Source organism: Neolamprologus brichardi, chromosome 12, assembly GCF_056152115.1.
Source record: "Neolamprologus brichardi isolate AB-2024 chromosome 12, ASM5615211v1, whole genome shotgun sequence".
In the NCBI taxonomy this organism is placed as follows: Eukaryota; Metazoa; Chordata; class Actinopteri; order Cichliformes; family Cichlidae; genus Neolamprologus; species Neolamprologus brichardi.
This window is the reverse complement of record NC_142115.1, coordinates 31,191,740-31,210,209: the sequence shown is the minus strand read 5'-3', so window position 1 is coordinate 31,210,209 and position 18,470 is coordinate 31,191,740. Positions and strand designations below refer to the sequence as shown.

General features: G+C 38.3%; 1 protein-coding gene across 2 annotated transcripts in view; it reads left to right on the top strand.

Annotated features, from left to right (window-relative positions):
* Positions 1–18,125, top strand: part of nf2a (NF2, moesin-ezrin-radixin like (MERLIN) tumor suppressor a) — a 30,268-nt gene extending 12,143 nt beyond the window's left edge. For both annotated transcript variants that reach the window (XM_006803855.3, XM_035913413.2), the window contains exons 6-17: positions 1,896–1,964; positions 2,400–2,482; positions 3,930–4,005; positions 4,550–4,684; positions 5,063–5,137; positions 5,310–5,423; positions 5,774–5,896; positions 6,159–6,376; positions 7,873–7,978; positions 9,613–9,731; positions 13,157–13,316; positions 16,793–18,125. In XM_006803855.3, the coding sequence (XP_006803918.1) occupies positions 1,896–1,964; positions 2,400–2,482; positions 3,930–4,005; positions 4,550–4,684; positions 5,063–5,137; positions 5,310–5,423; positions 5,774–5,896; positions 6,159–6,376; positions 7,873–7,978; positions 9,613–9,731; positions 13,157–13,316; positions 16,793–16,843 (1,329 nt within the window). In that variant the 3' untranslated portion in view covers positions 16,844–18,125. The remainder of the gene's footprint in view (positions 1–1,895; positions 1,965–2,399; positions 2,483–3,929; positions 4,006–4,549; positions 4,685–5,062; positions 5,138–5,309; positions 5,424–5,773; positions 5,897–6,158; positions 6,377–7,872; positions 7,979–9,612; positions 9,732–13,156; positions 13,317–16,792) is intronic.
* Positions 18,126–18,470: the final 345 nt, after the last annotated feature.

Sequence of the window (18,470 nt, the reverse complement as noted above, 5' to 3'; positions counted from 1 at the left end):
CAATTTGGATTATCCAATTAACCTATCCCCACAAGCTGCATGTCTTTGGACGGTGGGAGGAAGCCAGAGTACCCGGAGGGAACCCACGCAAACACGAAGAGAACATGCAAACTCCACACAGAAAGACCCCGGCCTGATGGTGGAATTGAACTCAGGACCTTCTTGCTGTGCGGCAACAGTGCTAACCACCGTGCCACCGTGCTGCCCTTTAGTTTCTTTGTTGTGTGTATTTTTCTGCTTTACCTATTAACTAAAGGTGACTCAATTACATTTTCAATACAATACCAGTAATAGCAGTAAACGGTTTTTAGCAGCCTTAACTTTATATAGAATAAGATTCCAGAATCAGAGTAAGGAAATAAATTAGTTTTGTACAGCACCTGTTTTTCACCAAGGTATAACCAAAAGGTTCACTAGTCGTAATGGTTGAAATCTACGTGAAGAGATATACAGACACAATACTTAAAAACAGAGTTGTTCAGTCATCTTTCAGTTGGATTGGACACTACTCAACTCAAGAAACGGAAAACTTCCAGAGAAGAAAACAGGGGACTGGAACACACTGATTAATTTAAAACTTTTAATTGTGTGATGGAAATGATTTTACACTTTGCCTTCATCAGCGTCAACGTACACAAAGCCATGCAGCAAACAATTATAATCAAGCTAGACCAGGTGTGCACTTGTCACTGGATATTTGGTTGAACAGGGTTTCAAAGGCTTGGAGTTTCACAGTCAGTCTCAAGTGGAAAACCCCAAGACAATGTCATAAATAAAAAACACAGACCTTTCTGACTTATATTTACAATGATAACAGTCAAAATGTAAACATACATCAATTGTGGAAAATTAGAAGAAACGGGACAAATTCAATTTTTGATTTCTGCAGAGCAGCGAGTTACAACTAAGGGTTTCTTTGTTTGCTTTTTCCCAGAACGTCTTCAGTGTACTGTTCACCAAGGTTCAGGAACTGCATAGGTGACTTTGACGGTTTCTCTCTTCGGTTTATGCACTTTAAGATGCCCTTAAAAGTAATTTTCCACAACGGTCTACCACAAAAGATGCAGCTCATCAGTGAGTTAGCATGATGGATTACAGATTCAGAAAGCTGTTGAAGGGCAACTTTTAAATGGAGTTAGATTTTCATATTAAAAATTGAGTTGGTAGTCACACAATAAAGAACTGTCTTGATGCGTGCTCAATCATCCAGGTAAGGAAATCTCCGAAAGTTGATTCGTGAAGTCACTTGGATGAGCGACGAAATGTTTCCCATTGAAAACGCTACGTCCAGATGAACAGAATCAACATTTTGGGACAGTGAAGTCTATTTGTTGCTTGGTGTAATTCCCAAAAATATAAACTATAGGATTAAAAATTGTTATCCTCATTACCAGACTCACCTTACATCAACCACAAAGTGCATAGTGCATATAGCAATGTACAGCTGTGCAGCAAAGAAAGTCAGTGTTCATATTAGCCTACTTTAAAAAATCTCCACTTTTCAGACTATAGCCGCATGTATAATTCATATCCTTCTACCTGTTTTACTGTAGCCCAGAGCAAATTCCCACAACTCCTCAGTTGGAGATGCCTAATCCATTTATATCTCTATTTAAACATGCATAATATAATTTGCACCCTAGATCTATGCTGATAAGTGATCTCAGTTGTCCAAGAGATATTTCTAATAACATCATTTACACTATCTCCCAACAGCTGGGCTCTGATATGTGCAGTGCATATGAATGACATTCATTGTCCAGGAAACCATTTTCTTAAAGGTGCTCTAGTTCTAACTTATGAACAGCTCCCAGGAGAGATATTGTCTTGGCTGTTATTGGATGAAAGGGGGATAGTGATTTTAACAATTGGGGTACTTTTGCTCTATTTTACAGTACGGAGATTATGACCCTGCTGTTCACAAGCCTGGCTTCTTGGCTGAGGAGGAACTGCTGCCAAAGAGGGTGAGTGATGGCCATTTACCGGCTGTGACAGAGAGGCTGATATTGTAACCGTTCACAAAAGCATAGCTGATATTGTTTTCACCTCGTGAGGCAGTGTGTGTGTGCGATCATGGCAAAATGTGGTCCTGGAGACACTTGATGTAGCAATGTATGTTTCTATGAATAGATGTTGTTAACTCAATGGGATTACAACAATTACAGTAATTTAAGGCTTTACAGGTGAGTAGTTGATCTCAAAATGAAGGCCAATTTAGAGATAAGTGAACTGAAGTATCTGGTGTGATAGTTTACTCTCGATTGACATATTTGTTATATTATTGCATTATTAGCATTTTCCATCCATCCACCTTCTTCTGGTTATCCGAGGTCGGGTCGCGTGGCCATTTTAATATGTGTTATATCCTCTGTATTTAAATCTGTTCCTCTCCATTTCAGGTGATTAACTTGTACCAGATGACTCCAGAAATGTGGGAGGAAAGGATCACAGCATGTTATGCGGAGCACAGGGGTAGGACTAGGTAAAAGCTGCCGCACTGAACTGGACTGCTGTGAAGTTCCACAGTCATCAGCACTATTTAAGTTTTGAGTTCACACGGGATGTGCCTAAAACTTGATACTGCAAGAAATGTTTTATGTAAAACTGGACTTGGCTTACATTGAAATGCAAAAAGGATTTCATAGCAGTTGTCTCCTAACTGAGGTTTTTTTTTTTTTCAGCAGCATTACTAGATGGACTATTAAAAAATTTATTGCTGACCAAAAAAAAAAGTCCATTAACTTATGAATTTACATCATTTAAGTGTAGCTAAATACCCTCTACATTCATAAGAAGCAAAATGAATGTAGCTATTTTAAGAGTAAATATTGCACTGTAGATATCGCATTGCCCTAATTGCTGTAGTGAACCTAAAATGACAGGAGAATGAAAATCTATTTTTGTGCCATTGCACTTTGCTCCACCGCTAAACTGAGCTAAGCTGAAAATGATTAGGGAGCAAGTGTGAGGGATGTGGAGTGTCTTACAACTCTGTGGGTGGTGAGTTCAATGCTGGACAGTGATTTCTAAAAGCCATAAACCCGAGCACTTGGAAAAGTAATAACTGAGTCACTGGTACTGATCAATAACCCTCTCAACCCAATCAGTGGGAGGGAAGCTGGTGGTCCTCACCCAGCACGATGTCGTCCTGGAAACCCTTGCTATAGCCGGAACTCCCACTAAGGCAATTGCTTTGGTTGATTTGGCATGTATTTCTGTTTCTTTAAAAACTCAGTACAGCCGTGAAGTTAGTCAATAAACACATCAAAGAATTGACATGTTATGTGCCTCTACATGTTTTTTCATAAATCAAGCTCTCCCATAATTTTTTTTCAGATCCTCAGTGTCCAACCTAGTTAAAATCTGTTTACTTGGCATAATTCTCTCTCCTGTTAAAACTTTGATGAAGCTTAAATCATCAATTTCCCAACCACCCATATCATGCAGCCCGCTATTAAAAGTTTAGGGCTAAGTCTGTCCTAATTTTTGCTCAGCCATCAAAGTATGCTAATGTTCTTTTTTTTTCTTTTTCGCTGAGTTGACCCTGACTTGCTAACAGCACCGTAGAAAGAAAGGGAGAAGAGAAGAGTTTTTTGCATTTGTTTTTTCTCCTGCAGTATTTAGAGTCTTGGAGGCATCGGAATAAGTCTCGTTTGCCATCAAGCATGACCTCTTAAGCCTGTTAGGGAATTATAGTTGTGTTTTGTGTCAGCACTGTGCTGATGTTTTCACCCTCGCAAGAGCTGCGTGGCAGAGTTTTTATAGATCACACAAACACGACAGATGCCACACACAAAAGCAGAAGAAACAAGGTCTGATCTCCTGTTTCGCTCTACTTCTGCACCTCCTCTCCTCCCACCCTCTGTCTTTCTCTTCTCTTTCCTCTGGATCCCTCTCAATCGTTTTCTCTCTTTCTGTCTTTGAACTAGGGATGAAGCTGAGATGGAGTATTTAAAAATAGCTCAGGACCTGGACATGTATGGCGTGAATTACTTTTTAATCAGGGTGAGTCAATGCTGCTTCGCTCTATCATTGCAAAAGCAGGTGATATAAAGGATTTGGAGGTGTGTCAGTTTCACCATGTTGCTATTAATTAAAGAATAGCCTGACTTAACTGATTGCCTTTTGATTCTATTAGTTATATTTTAAGAAATAGGTATATTTTAGGTTAAATATAGTGCTATTTAGCTCTGTATTTTCTAGGTGAGTCATCACAAAAACAACCCTGTAACACAAAGTAATCCACTGGTGGTGGCTATGGCCTTTATCAGTGTGTTCACTAAAAGCAAAGACATTTTGAAGTATCAACAAAAATTAAAATCTGACTTAAGTAAATAGTTTTCAAGCATTCCTTTTCAGATTAACAAACACAGACTGCATATATATACCTAGCAAATAGTTTTGGCAAGCAGGAGCATCACAAAGCCACTTCTGTTTAATGCAGGTACAAATAAATGGTGGCCGAAAGGGTGGTTTCACAGCTGCTTGCCAGTGTCCCTGAACAGCTGGGTAATAAAAAAGCTTTGTTTATTCTGCTGATATGCTTCAGAATAAAAAGGGAACAGATCTTCTCTTGGGAGTAGATGCCCTGGGGCTGCACATATACGAGCCAGACAACAAGCTGACACCCAAGTGCTCCTTTCCTTGGAATGAGATTCGCAATATCTCATACAGCGACAAAGAGGTGGGAAAATCTGCAGTTTAATATCTTGATATAGATTGTTTGGACAAAAGAGAAGTTAATTGAAGTCATGGGAGTATAGGAGTGAGAGCTACCACTGTTCGGTGTCGGTTTTCAATCTTTTAATGAATTATGTTAAGCTTACATTATCTAAGTTTATAATTGATAATACATTACAATAAAAAACATCAGTTAAAATAGGAAAAAATGAATAAAATTCCCTGTTGTGTTTCTATGGATTCCAAAGAAACTGTCTTACAGAACAGGTGTGTTTTTTTATTTTGTCATTTGACGATACATAATAATTAATAATTAATAATTAATTAATAATAATTATTATTGATGTTTGATAATACATCTTCTTGTTTCTTCAATGTTTAGTTTACAATCAAACCTCTGGATAAGAAAGCCAATGTTTTCAAGTTCAACTCTTCACGACTAAGAGTCAACAAGCTGGTGAGTTGAGCTGAGATTCAAGTTGTTTTGACCATGATTAGTAAGTACTGCTTTTCATCAAAACACTTGAGTAGTCTGAAAAACATTACTGATTTTGTTTATCATTGTGAACATAAAGACAAGTACTAGTAGTTAGTGGGAAATTAGAGTTTTGTTTGTTTCTGTTATGTAGATCCTCCAGCTATGCATTGGGAACCACGACCTGTTTATGCGCCGGCGGCGGGTGGATTCGCTTGAAGTACAGCAGATGAAGGCTCAGGCCAGAGAAGAGAGGGCAAGAAAACAGGTACTGGTAATAGAAAAGCACAGAAACAGAAGAATGGGTTGAACTTGTTTCCAAATTTCTAGTCAGATACAAACACAAATTTGAACCTGATTTCTCTCTAATAAAAATGGTGTGTTCACACCATGTCATCACATAGTTTTTGCTGCTTTGGTGTATTTCATTAAAGCTTTGTCACATTGTCTTTTTAACAGTGCATCATCTTTTCCACTTCAGTTACCTTTCCACCTTTATGTTAACAGATCTTTTTTTTAATCTGTCTTCTTACATGTTTCCATTTTTCCCCCACCATGTAATCTTATGTTTTACCACACTGCAATATATATATATATATATATATATATGTAATTCAGGTAGAAAGACAACGTCTGCAAAGGGAGAAACAGCTGCGGGAGGAGGCAGAGAGAGCCAGGGACGAATTGAAAAGGAGACTAATTCAGCTGCAGGATGAAGCTCACATGGCCAATGAGGCACTGGTAAGATTGAGTTGGTTCGATTGTTCTGGAGTTTACCATTGTGTTGATGACTGTGACACATGCAGTATATGCCATATTTAAAACAAAATAATTTTCTCTCAACATCAACAATATCTACAGGTAATTTCCTCCGAGTGTACGTGCATGTACCTCCCGTTACATTTTTTTCTTGGACATATCTTCTCTCTGTTTTTAACTTATCTTGTCCTCTATCTTCTGCATGTGTTTGCCCTTTCTTCCTGCGCTTCCTTCTTCTCTCCAGCTGCGTTCGGAGCAGACGGCGGACCTGCTGGCTGAAAAGGCCCAGATCGCAGAGGAGGAGGCCAAGCTGCTGGCCCAGAAAGCCGCCGAGGCTGAGACAGAGATGCAGCGTATCAAAGTGACTGCCATCCGTGGCCAGGAAGAGCGGCGACTCATGGAACAGAAGATGCTGGAGGCAAAGATGGTAGCCCTCAAGATGGCCGAGGAGTCAGAAAGGAGGTGGGGAGAAGAAGAAGGAGGACTGGGTGGATAAATGTAGAGTGTGTCCTGCTGTGGAGACTATACAGTGTATTTGTTTAGATTTGTGGCTTTGGCTCAATAAGCAGCATTTCACCCAAATCCTCTCTCTTTGTATTCACATCAGACATTTGCACACAGTGCATAATTTTCAGATATAAATAACTTATTCCCACATCTCACTAACTTCCCAAGAATTGTTTTTCCTTATTGCCAGCTGCAACAGCAAGGATTGTATTGTTGTCACTTTGCAAGCCTGTTTGTCTGTGGTTGTGTGTGTGTGTGTGTGCACGTGCATATGTGGTATATGTCATCATAGTAAACAGTGTTCCTTGAGGCACCTGTTGTGTCGCAGAAACAACCAAAAGGGCGGTTTTGAGTGCTTTGTTAGGTTTTTATATGCCTGTCTGTTTGTGGAAAGATATTATCAAGATCATGGCTACACAAATTTGCATTCACAGTCATAAATCCTTTTTTTAAATTTCTAGTTGGAATAACAATGAAGTCCTGAGTGGCCCAGGAGCACATCAAAAATAAGAACTTAAAACTTGTTTAAAATTTTAATTTCAAAGGCTTTGTTTCTGCACTGCAGCTTGAGTCACTCTGTTGCACTCCTTTGGTCTGAGGCACGTCATCTGAACTAGAAGCACTAATATTTGTGCTAGTTAACGGATAGTAGCAATACCAAGTGATGGTGGTAGTCCCTGTCAAAGAGTCTCTTTTATAACACCGTAGTATTGTAAGTTCTACAATGCTAAAAGTGTATTTTTTGATCTGGGTTTATCTCTTCCTTGTAAAGCAATTTTGACATTTTCTTTTTTAAACTTCCTGAAGTAGATAAAATCAATCAAGTACACCGTGTGCTCTTGACTTTTCTTATTTCCTTAGCAATCAGATGGATATAAAGAGAGTGGGACTTGAGTGAGTGGTTTTGTAAAACTTAATAGATGCCGATCAATTCATTTCCATACAAAAACAATATACATACTAAGAATATCACTTTACAGCCTCTACTTCACAGTTTATTAGGCAATCATTTCAAATGGATACCATTAACCACTTCTCAGTAACTGGAATTTTTGGATGAGCACTTTTCTGCAACAGAGAAAATTTAAACCTGTGGTACTCAACATGTAAATGACTCTGTCCACTCAAACCCTCGAGGCACGTAGCTCCCCCACAACTGCTGAATGTTCAGGAACACAATCAAAAGAAATGTAATCTCTCGCATGTAACACTTTTATATCTTTGTGCGGATACTCGATGGTGAAATAATGGAGTCGGGAATGATTGTCTTCCGGGGTCATACATCAATCATCTACGTAATAACAAAGTGACATTCCAGGTTCACTGAGTACCAATGTACCAATTATGTAAGATAATTTTTGGATTTGGTTTAGATAATTCTGTTTCCTTGGAAGGACTGGGAGGTGAACGAAAGAATAAAGTATCAATCTCTCTGTCTGTTTATACCTCAGGGCCAAGGAGGCTGAGCAGCTGAAACAGGACCTGCTGGAAGCCAGGGATTCTGAGCGCAGAGCTAAAAACAAGCTGCTGGAGATTACCAGCAAGGCTGTCTATGTGGTAACTGACCCAAGGCACACACACAGGCTTGATCTTCACATATTCTTCAAACGCATAAGTAGATAACGTAATTCATGCAGTACATAGTATCTGAAAAGGTCAGATATGAGTGTTCACGATCAAACAGGGAGGCTTAAACTATTCACAATCTGTTTTCAGAAATACATCAGTAATCCAATAATCAAGTAAAATGACCATATATCTTCTCATATTACCGACTCAGTTATACCATTTTACCTTTTGATCTGTATACAGAGGATCATAAAAGATAAAAGATATGTCCTTCATGGTAAATGGTAAATGGCCTGTATTTATATAGCGCTTTACTAGTCCCTAAGGACCCCAAAGCGCTTTACATATCCAGTCATCCACCCATTCACACACACATTCACACACTGGTGATGGCAAGCTACATTGTAGCCACAGCCACCCTGGGGCGCACTGACAGAGGCGAGGCTGCCGGACACTGGCGCCACCGGGCCCTCTGACCACCACCAGTAGGCAACGGGTGAAGTGTCTTGCCCAAGGACACAACAACCGAGACTGTCCAAGCCGGGGCTCGAACCGGCAACCTTCCGATTACAAGGCGAACTCCCAACTCATAACATCCTAAAGCACAAAATGATGTCACAAACCCCAACACACTTTTCCTACATACATGCAAAACCAAAAAAAGCAGCATAATCGTACATTATTGAGAGTTTAAAGGAATGTCTGCTTGAAAAAGAACTAATACACCATTCATTGCATCTCTGTGTTTATAAAGATCACTCTAAATGTAATATACTTTTTTGTTATTTATATTTCTAAAGATTATGTTTCCTCCATAGTTCTTGGATATACTTTATGTATAATTTCCAAAAAGATTATCCATAAAAAATAGCAAAATAGCAAGTGACACAGACAGAAAATATCTTCTGTGGAAAACCATCAACAAATGGTGGTGCAGGTGCACATGCAGTGTAGTTTCACAGAATGATAATGTATCCCCATCAAGAAAATTGTGTGTTGCGGGTCTTAAATATGACATGAGCGTATAGGGTTACCAGTTTTATCTGGACTCCTTAAAACACACATGTTCACACACTGACACATGCAATTGTTTTCATACAAAGCCAAACAGAACAGGAGATACTTGCATAAGACCAGGCACCACATCAGGCAGCCTACACAAGGGCTTTCAACATGTTAAAAACCCACACATTCCACATTCATTAGCCTGTGCACACACACACACACACACAGATTGAGATACTGGTGATTGATATAATATGAATGAGGATCCTAAAGAAATATATAAAAACACTTACACATTACACTATTTACATTTTGGTATATTAGGTTGTGACATATGCATTTCAAAACAATTTAATCAAACCCTAAAAGCACATTTTTATCAGCTCATGTGCCCTTCTTCACTTTGTCTGTTACCATTGTGTCCTTGTGTCATATTTTCACACATCGTTGCTCATACACTGCAAAAACCACATATTTTTATTCTGTCTTGCTCTCTTTTGTTTCTCTTCCTATCATTTTTATGTCTGTAAGTAATGCCTTTTTTTCCTATTTGTAATTTAAGATTACTGTCACTTCATAAACCTCTACCTCATTGGGGTTTTTTTTCTCAATCGTAGTCCCCAGGACTGGCACCTGACAGCATGCCTCAAGATGTCAGCTTCAGTAGAGAGAACCTCAGTTTTGACTTTAAAGATACTGACATGAAACGTCTATCCATGGAGATCGAGAAGGAGAAGTAAGTAGCCAGTTCTGTGCTGATCCTACTTATTATTTTGACTTAAAACTGCACCTTCTCACTTTATGGTTGTGTGGCTCCACCTATTTGCAGTTGTCATTGGAAGGAATTAATCAGTTGAAAAGTAATACATATTTTAAGTGCTTTTGAATAACCTCAGAATATGCTCGAGAAAGGTTTAAATTGGTCCAGGAGCACCATCATTTTAAATATGCACATTTTAATTCAGGGCTCTGGTGAATATTTGACCCTCAGCATTAACTGCAGTTGTTCCGCTGCCCGCATTTGGCCATTTTATTTCAGTAGTTCTTGTAGGTCACTGTTTGCAGACAGGAAAAGGTACATTTTGACAAGTGTGACCCTGACTGTACAGCTGGCTAAATTACCTGGGTCTTAGTTGTCATCTAATTAGGTAATTAGGTTTTTTTTTTAATTCAAAGAGTAGGACTGCAGGGCAGCAGCTAGCTGGTAATTTTTCACAAAACCAGAAAACTGCAGCGGAGTTGAGAGACACATGCTGTAAAATAGCTGATTGATTTTTGTTGTTTTTCATTTAAGTATTTCTGGTAGCTAAATACACCCATCAACGTAGGAAAGTAATACAGCAACAAAATAATAATTAAAAAAAACAAACACTTGTATACATGTAAAAGTGAAATATTTGAACAACAAATAGAATACAATTAGAAAACTAGAACTACCTAAAAAAAAGAAGGATCGTGATTTGATCTTGTTCATGATATTGACAAAATCAACTCTCATAGTTTTCCTGTAAAAGTTTAAAAGTAACCCTTGCCTTTTCTCAGACCGTCATCATTATGACATCTCTCTCCTTTGGTCACAGCTCTTTCCCCATTTAACAATATACACACTAAGTATTTGTCAATGCGTTTTGCTTCTGGGGGAGAAGCACCAGCCTAAGCACCAGTTTTACCAAATTAGCGTGATGCCGCAATCGCAGAAATGTGCCGATGGAAGCTGAGAGTGCTGCGGATGATCTACTAACAGTGCGGTAATTTATAAACAAGGGCATCGGTTCATTTCAATAATGACCAGCATCCTGCCAAGAGCAGCTCAAACTAGTGGGTCAAAAATGAGCAGATCTGATGAGGGAGCTAGAGGGTGAGAGTAATGTACTAAAAAAAATATTACAGTGTAAATTCAGGTTTTTATGTATGTGTTTCTCTCTAAAATAGCAATTCAGGTCAGTGAGAGGCAGCTGATTTATCCAGAAGAGAACTGCATTATTATGAACTTGTCCACTGTATAAACCTGAAACCTATGTGTAATAGCTGACCTGTACGATGTGTAGAGCACAAAAAATTAGTTACAGTCAAATGACAGGTTATCGATTTATTAATGGAGGTACTTTTAATGTGCCTCATGCATAAATGCATGTGCTGCTCTTATTTTTTCTGCAGGAATAGTGGGTCTCTGGGTACGTAGTAATTTAATCTTCCACACTAACTCAGGTCCCATTAATATCTGTGTTTTGATAGACATTTCAATATGGTATTAAATTGCCCTGATAGAAGTAAAAAAAAAAAAGAAAGAAAGAAAATGAAGGAAGAAGAGAAAAAAAAAAGAATGTACATGAAGTCAGGATGTGTGTGAACTACTTTTCAAAATCCATGCAGAGATTTTTTTGTGTGTACCAATGTCTGTGTAGAAATGTGTCTAAAAGCTAAAACACTGAAGAATGTAAACACGCATGCATGTATACTTTTTGTATCGGGGGGTTCTCCTCCCTCCCTCTGACATTACATGTTAAGTTCAGTTCAGTTCTGCTGTTTCATTAAAATACCAGTGTTATTGATTGGAACAGAAATGTACAATTTCTAGGAAACAATGTGTTGCAAATCTTATTCATGTAATGCATTATTCATTTAAATAAGTTGCTCCCCAAATGTTGCATTCTGAAAAGTAAACTCATGTAAATACATATGCACAGAAATTCTCCTTTCCACACATCTCAGTCACAAAACTAACACTACACTTCTTTAGTAAGTACAGACAGTAGCATTTTAACAATGGTACACACTGCTAGTAAGTCTGGTTTGTTGTGCCTGATGTGTGTGTTTTCAGCAGTTTCACCATTACTGTAGTGTGCTAAAGCAGCAAGTGATAAAAATTATTTATTACATTTTTCCAGCTCATTTTCCCCCTCTGCATTCACACGCATACCCAGCTCCACTTGATTAAAATTTCTCCACATTGTTGCCAACTTTATTACAATAAGAAGAGAAAATTTAAAATGACTGAACATGATTTATTGAAGAACAGAGTTTGAGTTTCTATTTGACTATTAGACTCCAATGAAGCTACACAGCAGAGCAGAGTGTGGCAATGGTAGGAAGTAGGACAGGACCCCCCGGAGTCTACATGTTTATGGTGGCAGAGATGAAGCAGGTGGAGGCTGAGATGGGAAGGACGTGGGTTGCAGGAAAGAGAGTCGGAGAGTTAGAATGACAGAGGAGCAGTGAGGTTTAAAGCACACAGAACACAAGCTGATTGGCTGACAGGAAGAAAGAAGAATAAAAAATGGTGATAGAAATGAGTGATGATGACAAAATTCAGTGTGAAAGTGTGGGAAAGAGGAAGTCATGGACAGGATAGACTAGCAGCACAGACACCCAAGAATGCAGGCAAATGTGGGAATACAGATCTTCCTTATTGAACTTGCACATAAGCTTCTATTGATTTTTTTCAAAGCACCCTTAGCATTTTTTAATGCCCAAAAAGTTACAAACTTTTTTCTCCCAGCAGCACATTCAGCTCATCACTTGGCAGCAGAATGAGCTGCACATGCAAACGTACTAGATCTTTGAAGATATAATAATTTTTAAATGTGAATATAGCTGAAATCAAAGGATAGCTATTGCCTTTAGCTTATCTACGTAGCAATGTTGTCAGATTACATCATAGTGGGAAAATAAGGATTTTATCAAAACATCAACTTGGTCAACAGTCAACAGTCACTGTTTCATGCTCATTCTATTGTCTGATACCAGAAACTGAAAATTATGTGATGAAAACAGCCTTCTTGGGTATTATATGCAAGGACAGAAGGACTGCTGACACAGTGATGTCATGGATATGCTAATTACCGCGAGATGTCACTGTGGCAGGCTTTAGCTACTTCCTACAGACTGCTGGCAGTACATTTTCAAATGGAAAAGGACATTCTGTCTTTATCTTTAGTTAAACAGAATTTATATCAAAACTTGAATCCACATATTCTGTCTTTTTGTACGATGTCATATTATAGTGTTATACCACTTTTAAAGCCAAATTTTTAATGTGTCCTTTGGCCTATTTGATATGAAATCATATGGTGTAATTCTTAACCTTATTGTCACTGTGTTTATTCTTAATGAGCATGGAAATAATGGCTGTTTCTCAACTGGCAATTTGTTCATGCATAGGGTTGAGTACATGGAGAAGAGCAAGCACCTGCAGGAACAGCTGAATGAGCTGAAGACGGAGATTGAAAGTCTGAAGCTGAAAGAGAGGGAGACTTCTCTAGACATCATTCACAATCAGAACACAGAACAGGGGACCAGCAAGCACAGTAACTTTAAAAAGGTAACTCCCAGCTCAGCTGCCGCATAAACATACACAGTCCTTAAAAGATAAGTTTCCCAGTAACCTTGGCTTGTCTGTCCATATTTGTGTTCACACAGAAATAGTTTTCAATAGGCCTTCAGATCCAAAACAGAAATCTGATTACCTCTGCTGTTTACCTCGAGGTTATATATTGGAAAAACGAATAATCAGATATTACACTACATCAATAAACACCCACACATCTGACAAAAAAAACATCTTTCTGAATTTTGAAAGTAAAATTTCAAGATGTCAGTGGGTGCATGGGCACTAGAAGTGCAGTTGCAGAGGAGAAGAGATAAGAAAGTGTGAGTAAAGCTGTCTCAGCAGCTACTACTATTTCAAGCTAATCTGACTTTAGTTTTAGGGGGAGGCAAACTGCTACTGATGCCAGGTACATGTGATCGTTATTTTAATTAAAAACAGCAAATCTTGAAGCATAAAGTGGTTCTGGAAGTGAAGCAAATGCATCGGATATTTTTCTCATGGTTAATGAATATAAATGAGCACTAAAACATCTAATGAAGTGAGAAACACATCACTACATTTACAGTTATTTAAGCCATTCAACTGCTATCCAATGAGCTTACATGAACCACATTTACAGTATTATGAAGTTTAAATAAACTCTCAATACTTCCTGGATGGCCCCCTCCTATTGTAGCGACAACAACTGTATATAAAAGATGGACTTAGCAACCAGGTCTAAAAAAAATAAAGCCGTTGTTTCTAGTAGCAGGGCAACGACTATATGTGCAAAAACAAGTATTCATGAATTTATGGTCTCAGTCACTGAAGTCTTATTGAGCCATTTTGTAAATTATGGTGCTCATTTGAGTCAAAAAGAAGGTTAAAGCAGGGTAAGCTACAGGGGTTATGTTTGTGATTGACAGGCAGCCATGAGCATGTAGTGTGATGTATTTCCAAATCATATATACCTGTTGCTTTGACACATCTGGTTCCAAAGACAAAAATTGCACCAGATAAAGAGGTCAGCTCAAGGCTTCACGTTGGAACAACAGGTGACGTCACAGTAGCCTACTTGTGTCCATCTTTTATGTACAGTCTTTGTGAAAATCTGTGCGTTTGCATTCATCTTATAGGAACTCCATTAGTATTAGCGATTTCATCTCCCCCAGTCTCTGGTTTAGTAATGATATAAAAACAGTAGATGTGACAGGCTTTGGCCTGTGGGCTATTTCATAATTGATTGGTCAAAGTCAGCAGCATTGTTATAAAAAGATTATATTTCCGCTGTCCTCTGATGAACTGGCAGATTAGACTTGTTCTCCTTTATCCTACGACTTCAGTATCTCTCTAATTTAAATAAAAGTATCAAATAAGAATTTGGGTTGTTCACAGCACATTGTGTAACAAAAGAGCCCACCCTCCTTCGTTTTGTCTCTGAGTGTAAAATACGCTTGTTAGGGGGAGCACTAATTGATTTTTGCTTGGTGATTAGTCATTTGGATTGATGGGGGCACCTCTGGCATGCAAGTGGAAAAGGAGCTGAGTTAAAAGTGTTGCTTTAATTGAACCAGAGGCGTTGGCATTTATCTTGTTAGTGAGGGAAGGGGCCAGGCCTCGTGGCATTGCAGGGGGAAGGGAAAAGAAATCAAGAGTGAGGAAGCCAGCTTTGCTAAAAGAGGTGAGAAGTTTAGGGAAGGCGGGGAGCGCACTAAAAAGGAAGAGGAGGTTGAAGGAGGCTGAGTCACGGATAAGTTCCAAGAATGCACTGTGAAGTTAGTGACCAGGGGGTGGTTGGGGTGAGGAGGAGACGGTGGGAAAAGAAGAGCAGAGGGAATGTGGAACGAAGCACAGATCACTGAGCCCAAAGCATCAGGACCAGCTGCAACCCCGGGCAAAGTTTTCTCCTCCCAGACTCACTCTCCCCCTTTGGATGATTAATGAACGTTCCTTTGACACGGCACAGTGCCTTTGCACTTCATCCAGGCCACAGTTTCTGTTTTGTTAGCACCAGGGCTTACAGAGAGCTCATTCTCTGTAAATAAGTCTCAATACAAGAGCTTTAGAGATTCTGTGTGAAGTTTAAGAGAGGCAGTGCTTTTGTTATGCTATATGTGGCAGTCCATTCAGACCGTATGAAGTGGCAGACAAAGGAGGTTAGCTATTGTACTAAACATCACACAAAAGCATTTCTTTTCTGGAAATATCTTGCTGCTGTGTCTTTCATAGCACTAATACCTGGAACATCGAGTAAAGAGTTTTTGCTCTTTTTAAAGTGGAGACTTTGGCCAGTGTGGAGAAAAATGCTCGAGAGTTAGATACAGATAAGCATGCGGTCAGACTTTAACACACACAAATATAGCTCAGGTTTTCTGTCAGCAGGGACACTAGAAGGTGATCAGTAAACATAACACTGCTAATCCATCCCCTTCCCACACATTATCTGTTTGGATTTGCTTAAGTCCCTCAATCAGCACATTCCCCAGAAAAAACGGGATTTCCTGAACTGTCCTCCTTCATCCCCCGTGTAATATTGACTTTGGCAGTCAGTTTAATTCCCTTTGCCCTGCAGATGTTAAAAAGAGAAACTAGTTTGCCCAGCCAATTTGCCTTGGTGCGCTCTTATGCAGTGTTAGATAAGTCAACGGTTAGCTTCGCCTGAACGGTTAAAGCACAGCCAGTGACCCGAATTAATCCATCACCAGCTCATTTAAACCTGGAGAGAAAGACAATTAACAGTTTTTTCTCTGACTGGCATTGATCTCCCACTTCTCTCCTTATCTGTTTGATTGTCTGTAGCAGAGAGCTGGAAAACCTGCAAAGTTGTGTTGTACCCTGATTGAGTTGTAAACCTTAATAGAGGCAGATTTTCTTTCAGTTTCTGGATATTATAATCTATGTAAGGTGTATCAACAACATTGCATGCCTTTACACCATCAGAGATTCCTTACAATCAGAATAACCTTCAGAGTATATTTGCAGTAAACACGCCAAAGAATCTCCAATTATCCTCTTCTTGTGATCATTTAGTCTTTTGATTAGTCTAGGGAAACAAGTCAGATTATGTGTTTGGCTTTTCTAGTGTCTAATTAAAAGTGCTTCATCGGAGAAATAATTGGATTATACATGCATGTGTGTACATTCAGAATTACAGCTACCTGCTAACAAATTTTTTGTCAAATCACATTTCTTATTGTGTCAGTATGTATAAGCATGCTGACCATCTGCACACTGCACTATTTTTATGGTGTCTTGGTTGAAAGTCAGGGTCTTGCACACACTGTGTGTATTGGGAATAGAAGGAAGGATTAGATCAGGCAAAAAGGCTAAGGGAAAGGCCAGGCAATGACTTTCATGATCATAATCTCCAATAAAGATTTCTGTCTTTTTACTTATTTTGATTGCTTGCCAGAATACTCCTCCTCTTGTGTTTATTTTTACCCCTCATATAAAACCTCACCACACCTTTGTTATTGATTCTTACACAGCTTACACTACAGAGCACCAAGTCCAGGGTTGCCTTCTTTGAGGAACTTTAAACAACAGAGCTGCAGAGATGAGGATGAACAACTGCCAAGAACCTCTTCTATATGCACTCCTGGTTAGTTGAAAAGACAGATCACCCTGCAAGGCTTTATGGTTTTTTCCTCCTAAAAAACACTGTGGACAAAAAAACAAAACAAAACAAAAAGCCCACTGCCTTAATCTGCACCAAATCTTTGTGCCTTGCGTATGCACAAACATGCATGCCTGTTCCTGCACTAAATCTTAAATTCATTCTTAAAATGAGTGCTTGTTTACAGTGAGAGTGTGTTTCATACAGCACAAGCTCCAGGAATGTTTTGAAGTGAACTTGTGTATGGGATTTGTTATTGTCAGAGAATAAGCATTGACAGTGAAAAAGGGAGTGAAACTGCACTGTTCCTTTTCCACTCTGAGTCTGATGTGGTTATATTTGATGTGCTTAAATTGGTTATTATATCTTGCCCAGCTCTGTATTGTCTGATTGCAGAGCTGTTTCACAATTCAAGAAGAAATTAACGTGAACAGATCTGAGCAAGAGAGGTGATGATTATATATCGATCCCACTTTGAAGCAAATGTTTAATATTTAGTGTTGTAAACAACAACTGATCTTAAACTTCCCACTGCTTCAACACTGACAATTTGTTATAGTCAACTTTACTGATAATCCCAATGGATTCCGCCTTTGGAATTGAATGTTTGACCATTAAATACTGGTCATTTAGGGAGCCATTTTTATTTTATGATCTGTGGTTTCTTTTTCTCAACACTAAAATGTATCTTTATAACCAGGAATTTGCCTTAGCTGTGTTGTGCGAGCAGTGTTTGTCTCAGAAAGCATGTCCATGTGTTAATCATGAGGCCTCAATACCTACATATATGTATTGTATACATAGAGATGTCACGCTACATATCTCTAGCTGCCTTGAGCATATAGTTATTGTGTCCTTACATAATGCGCCGGGTGCACTGTGTTATACATTTTTACTAGGTGGTTCTTGGAATTTAAACTGGATCAAGGAAGTGTAATACCTTAGATGTGAGCTTTTGTCACATCTGAGATCAATCTCAGCTTTTTTATTGTATTTTCTGTTTTTTGTTTTATTTGTTTTTACTTTTTTGTGACCACAACCACTTTTTAAAAAACATAAATTAGCATCTATTTTGAATTAATGTGTCTTTTTGAATTAATGTGTTTTTTCCCACTGAAAGCAATTTATCCTGGAGAATTATAATGTGACAAATAATATACACATATATATATATATATATATATATATATATATATATATATATATATATATATATATATATATATATATATATATATATATTAGGGGTGCAACGATACACAAAATTCACGGTTCGGTTCGATACTTTGGTGTCACGGTTCGATATTTTTTTGATACAAAAAAATGTTCATGCCTTTTTAATTTGTCATTTATTAAAATTATAAATATATATTTTAACTCAAAACTACAGTTTTTAAATTTAATGTTGCTGAAACAACAAAATAATAATAATAAAAAAAAAATCTATCTGATCGAGAAATCACTCATCTTTGGAAAAGAGAGTTTATTACAGAGAAATGGATCTTTCCAAAATAAAAGCTATACTATACGCTTCTTCTGCACTATATTCT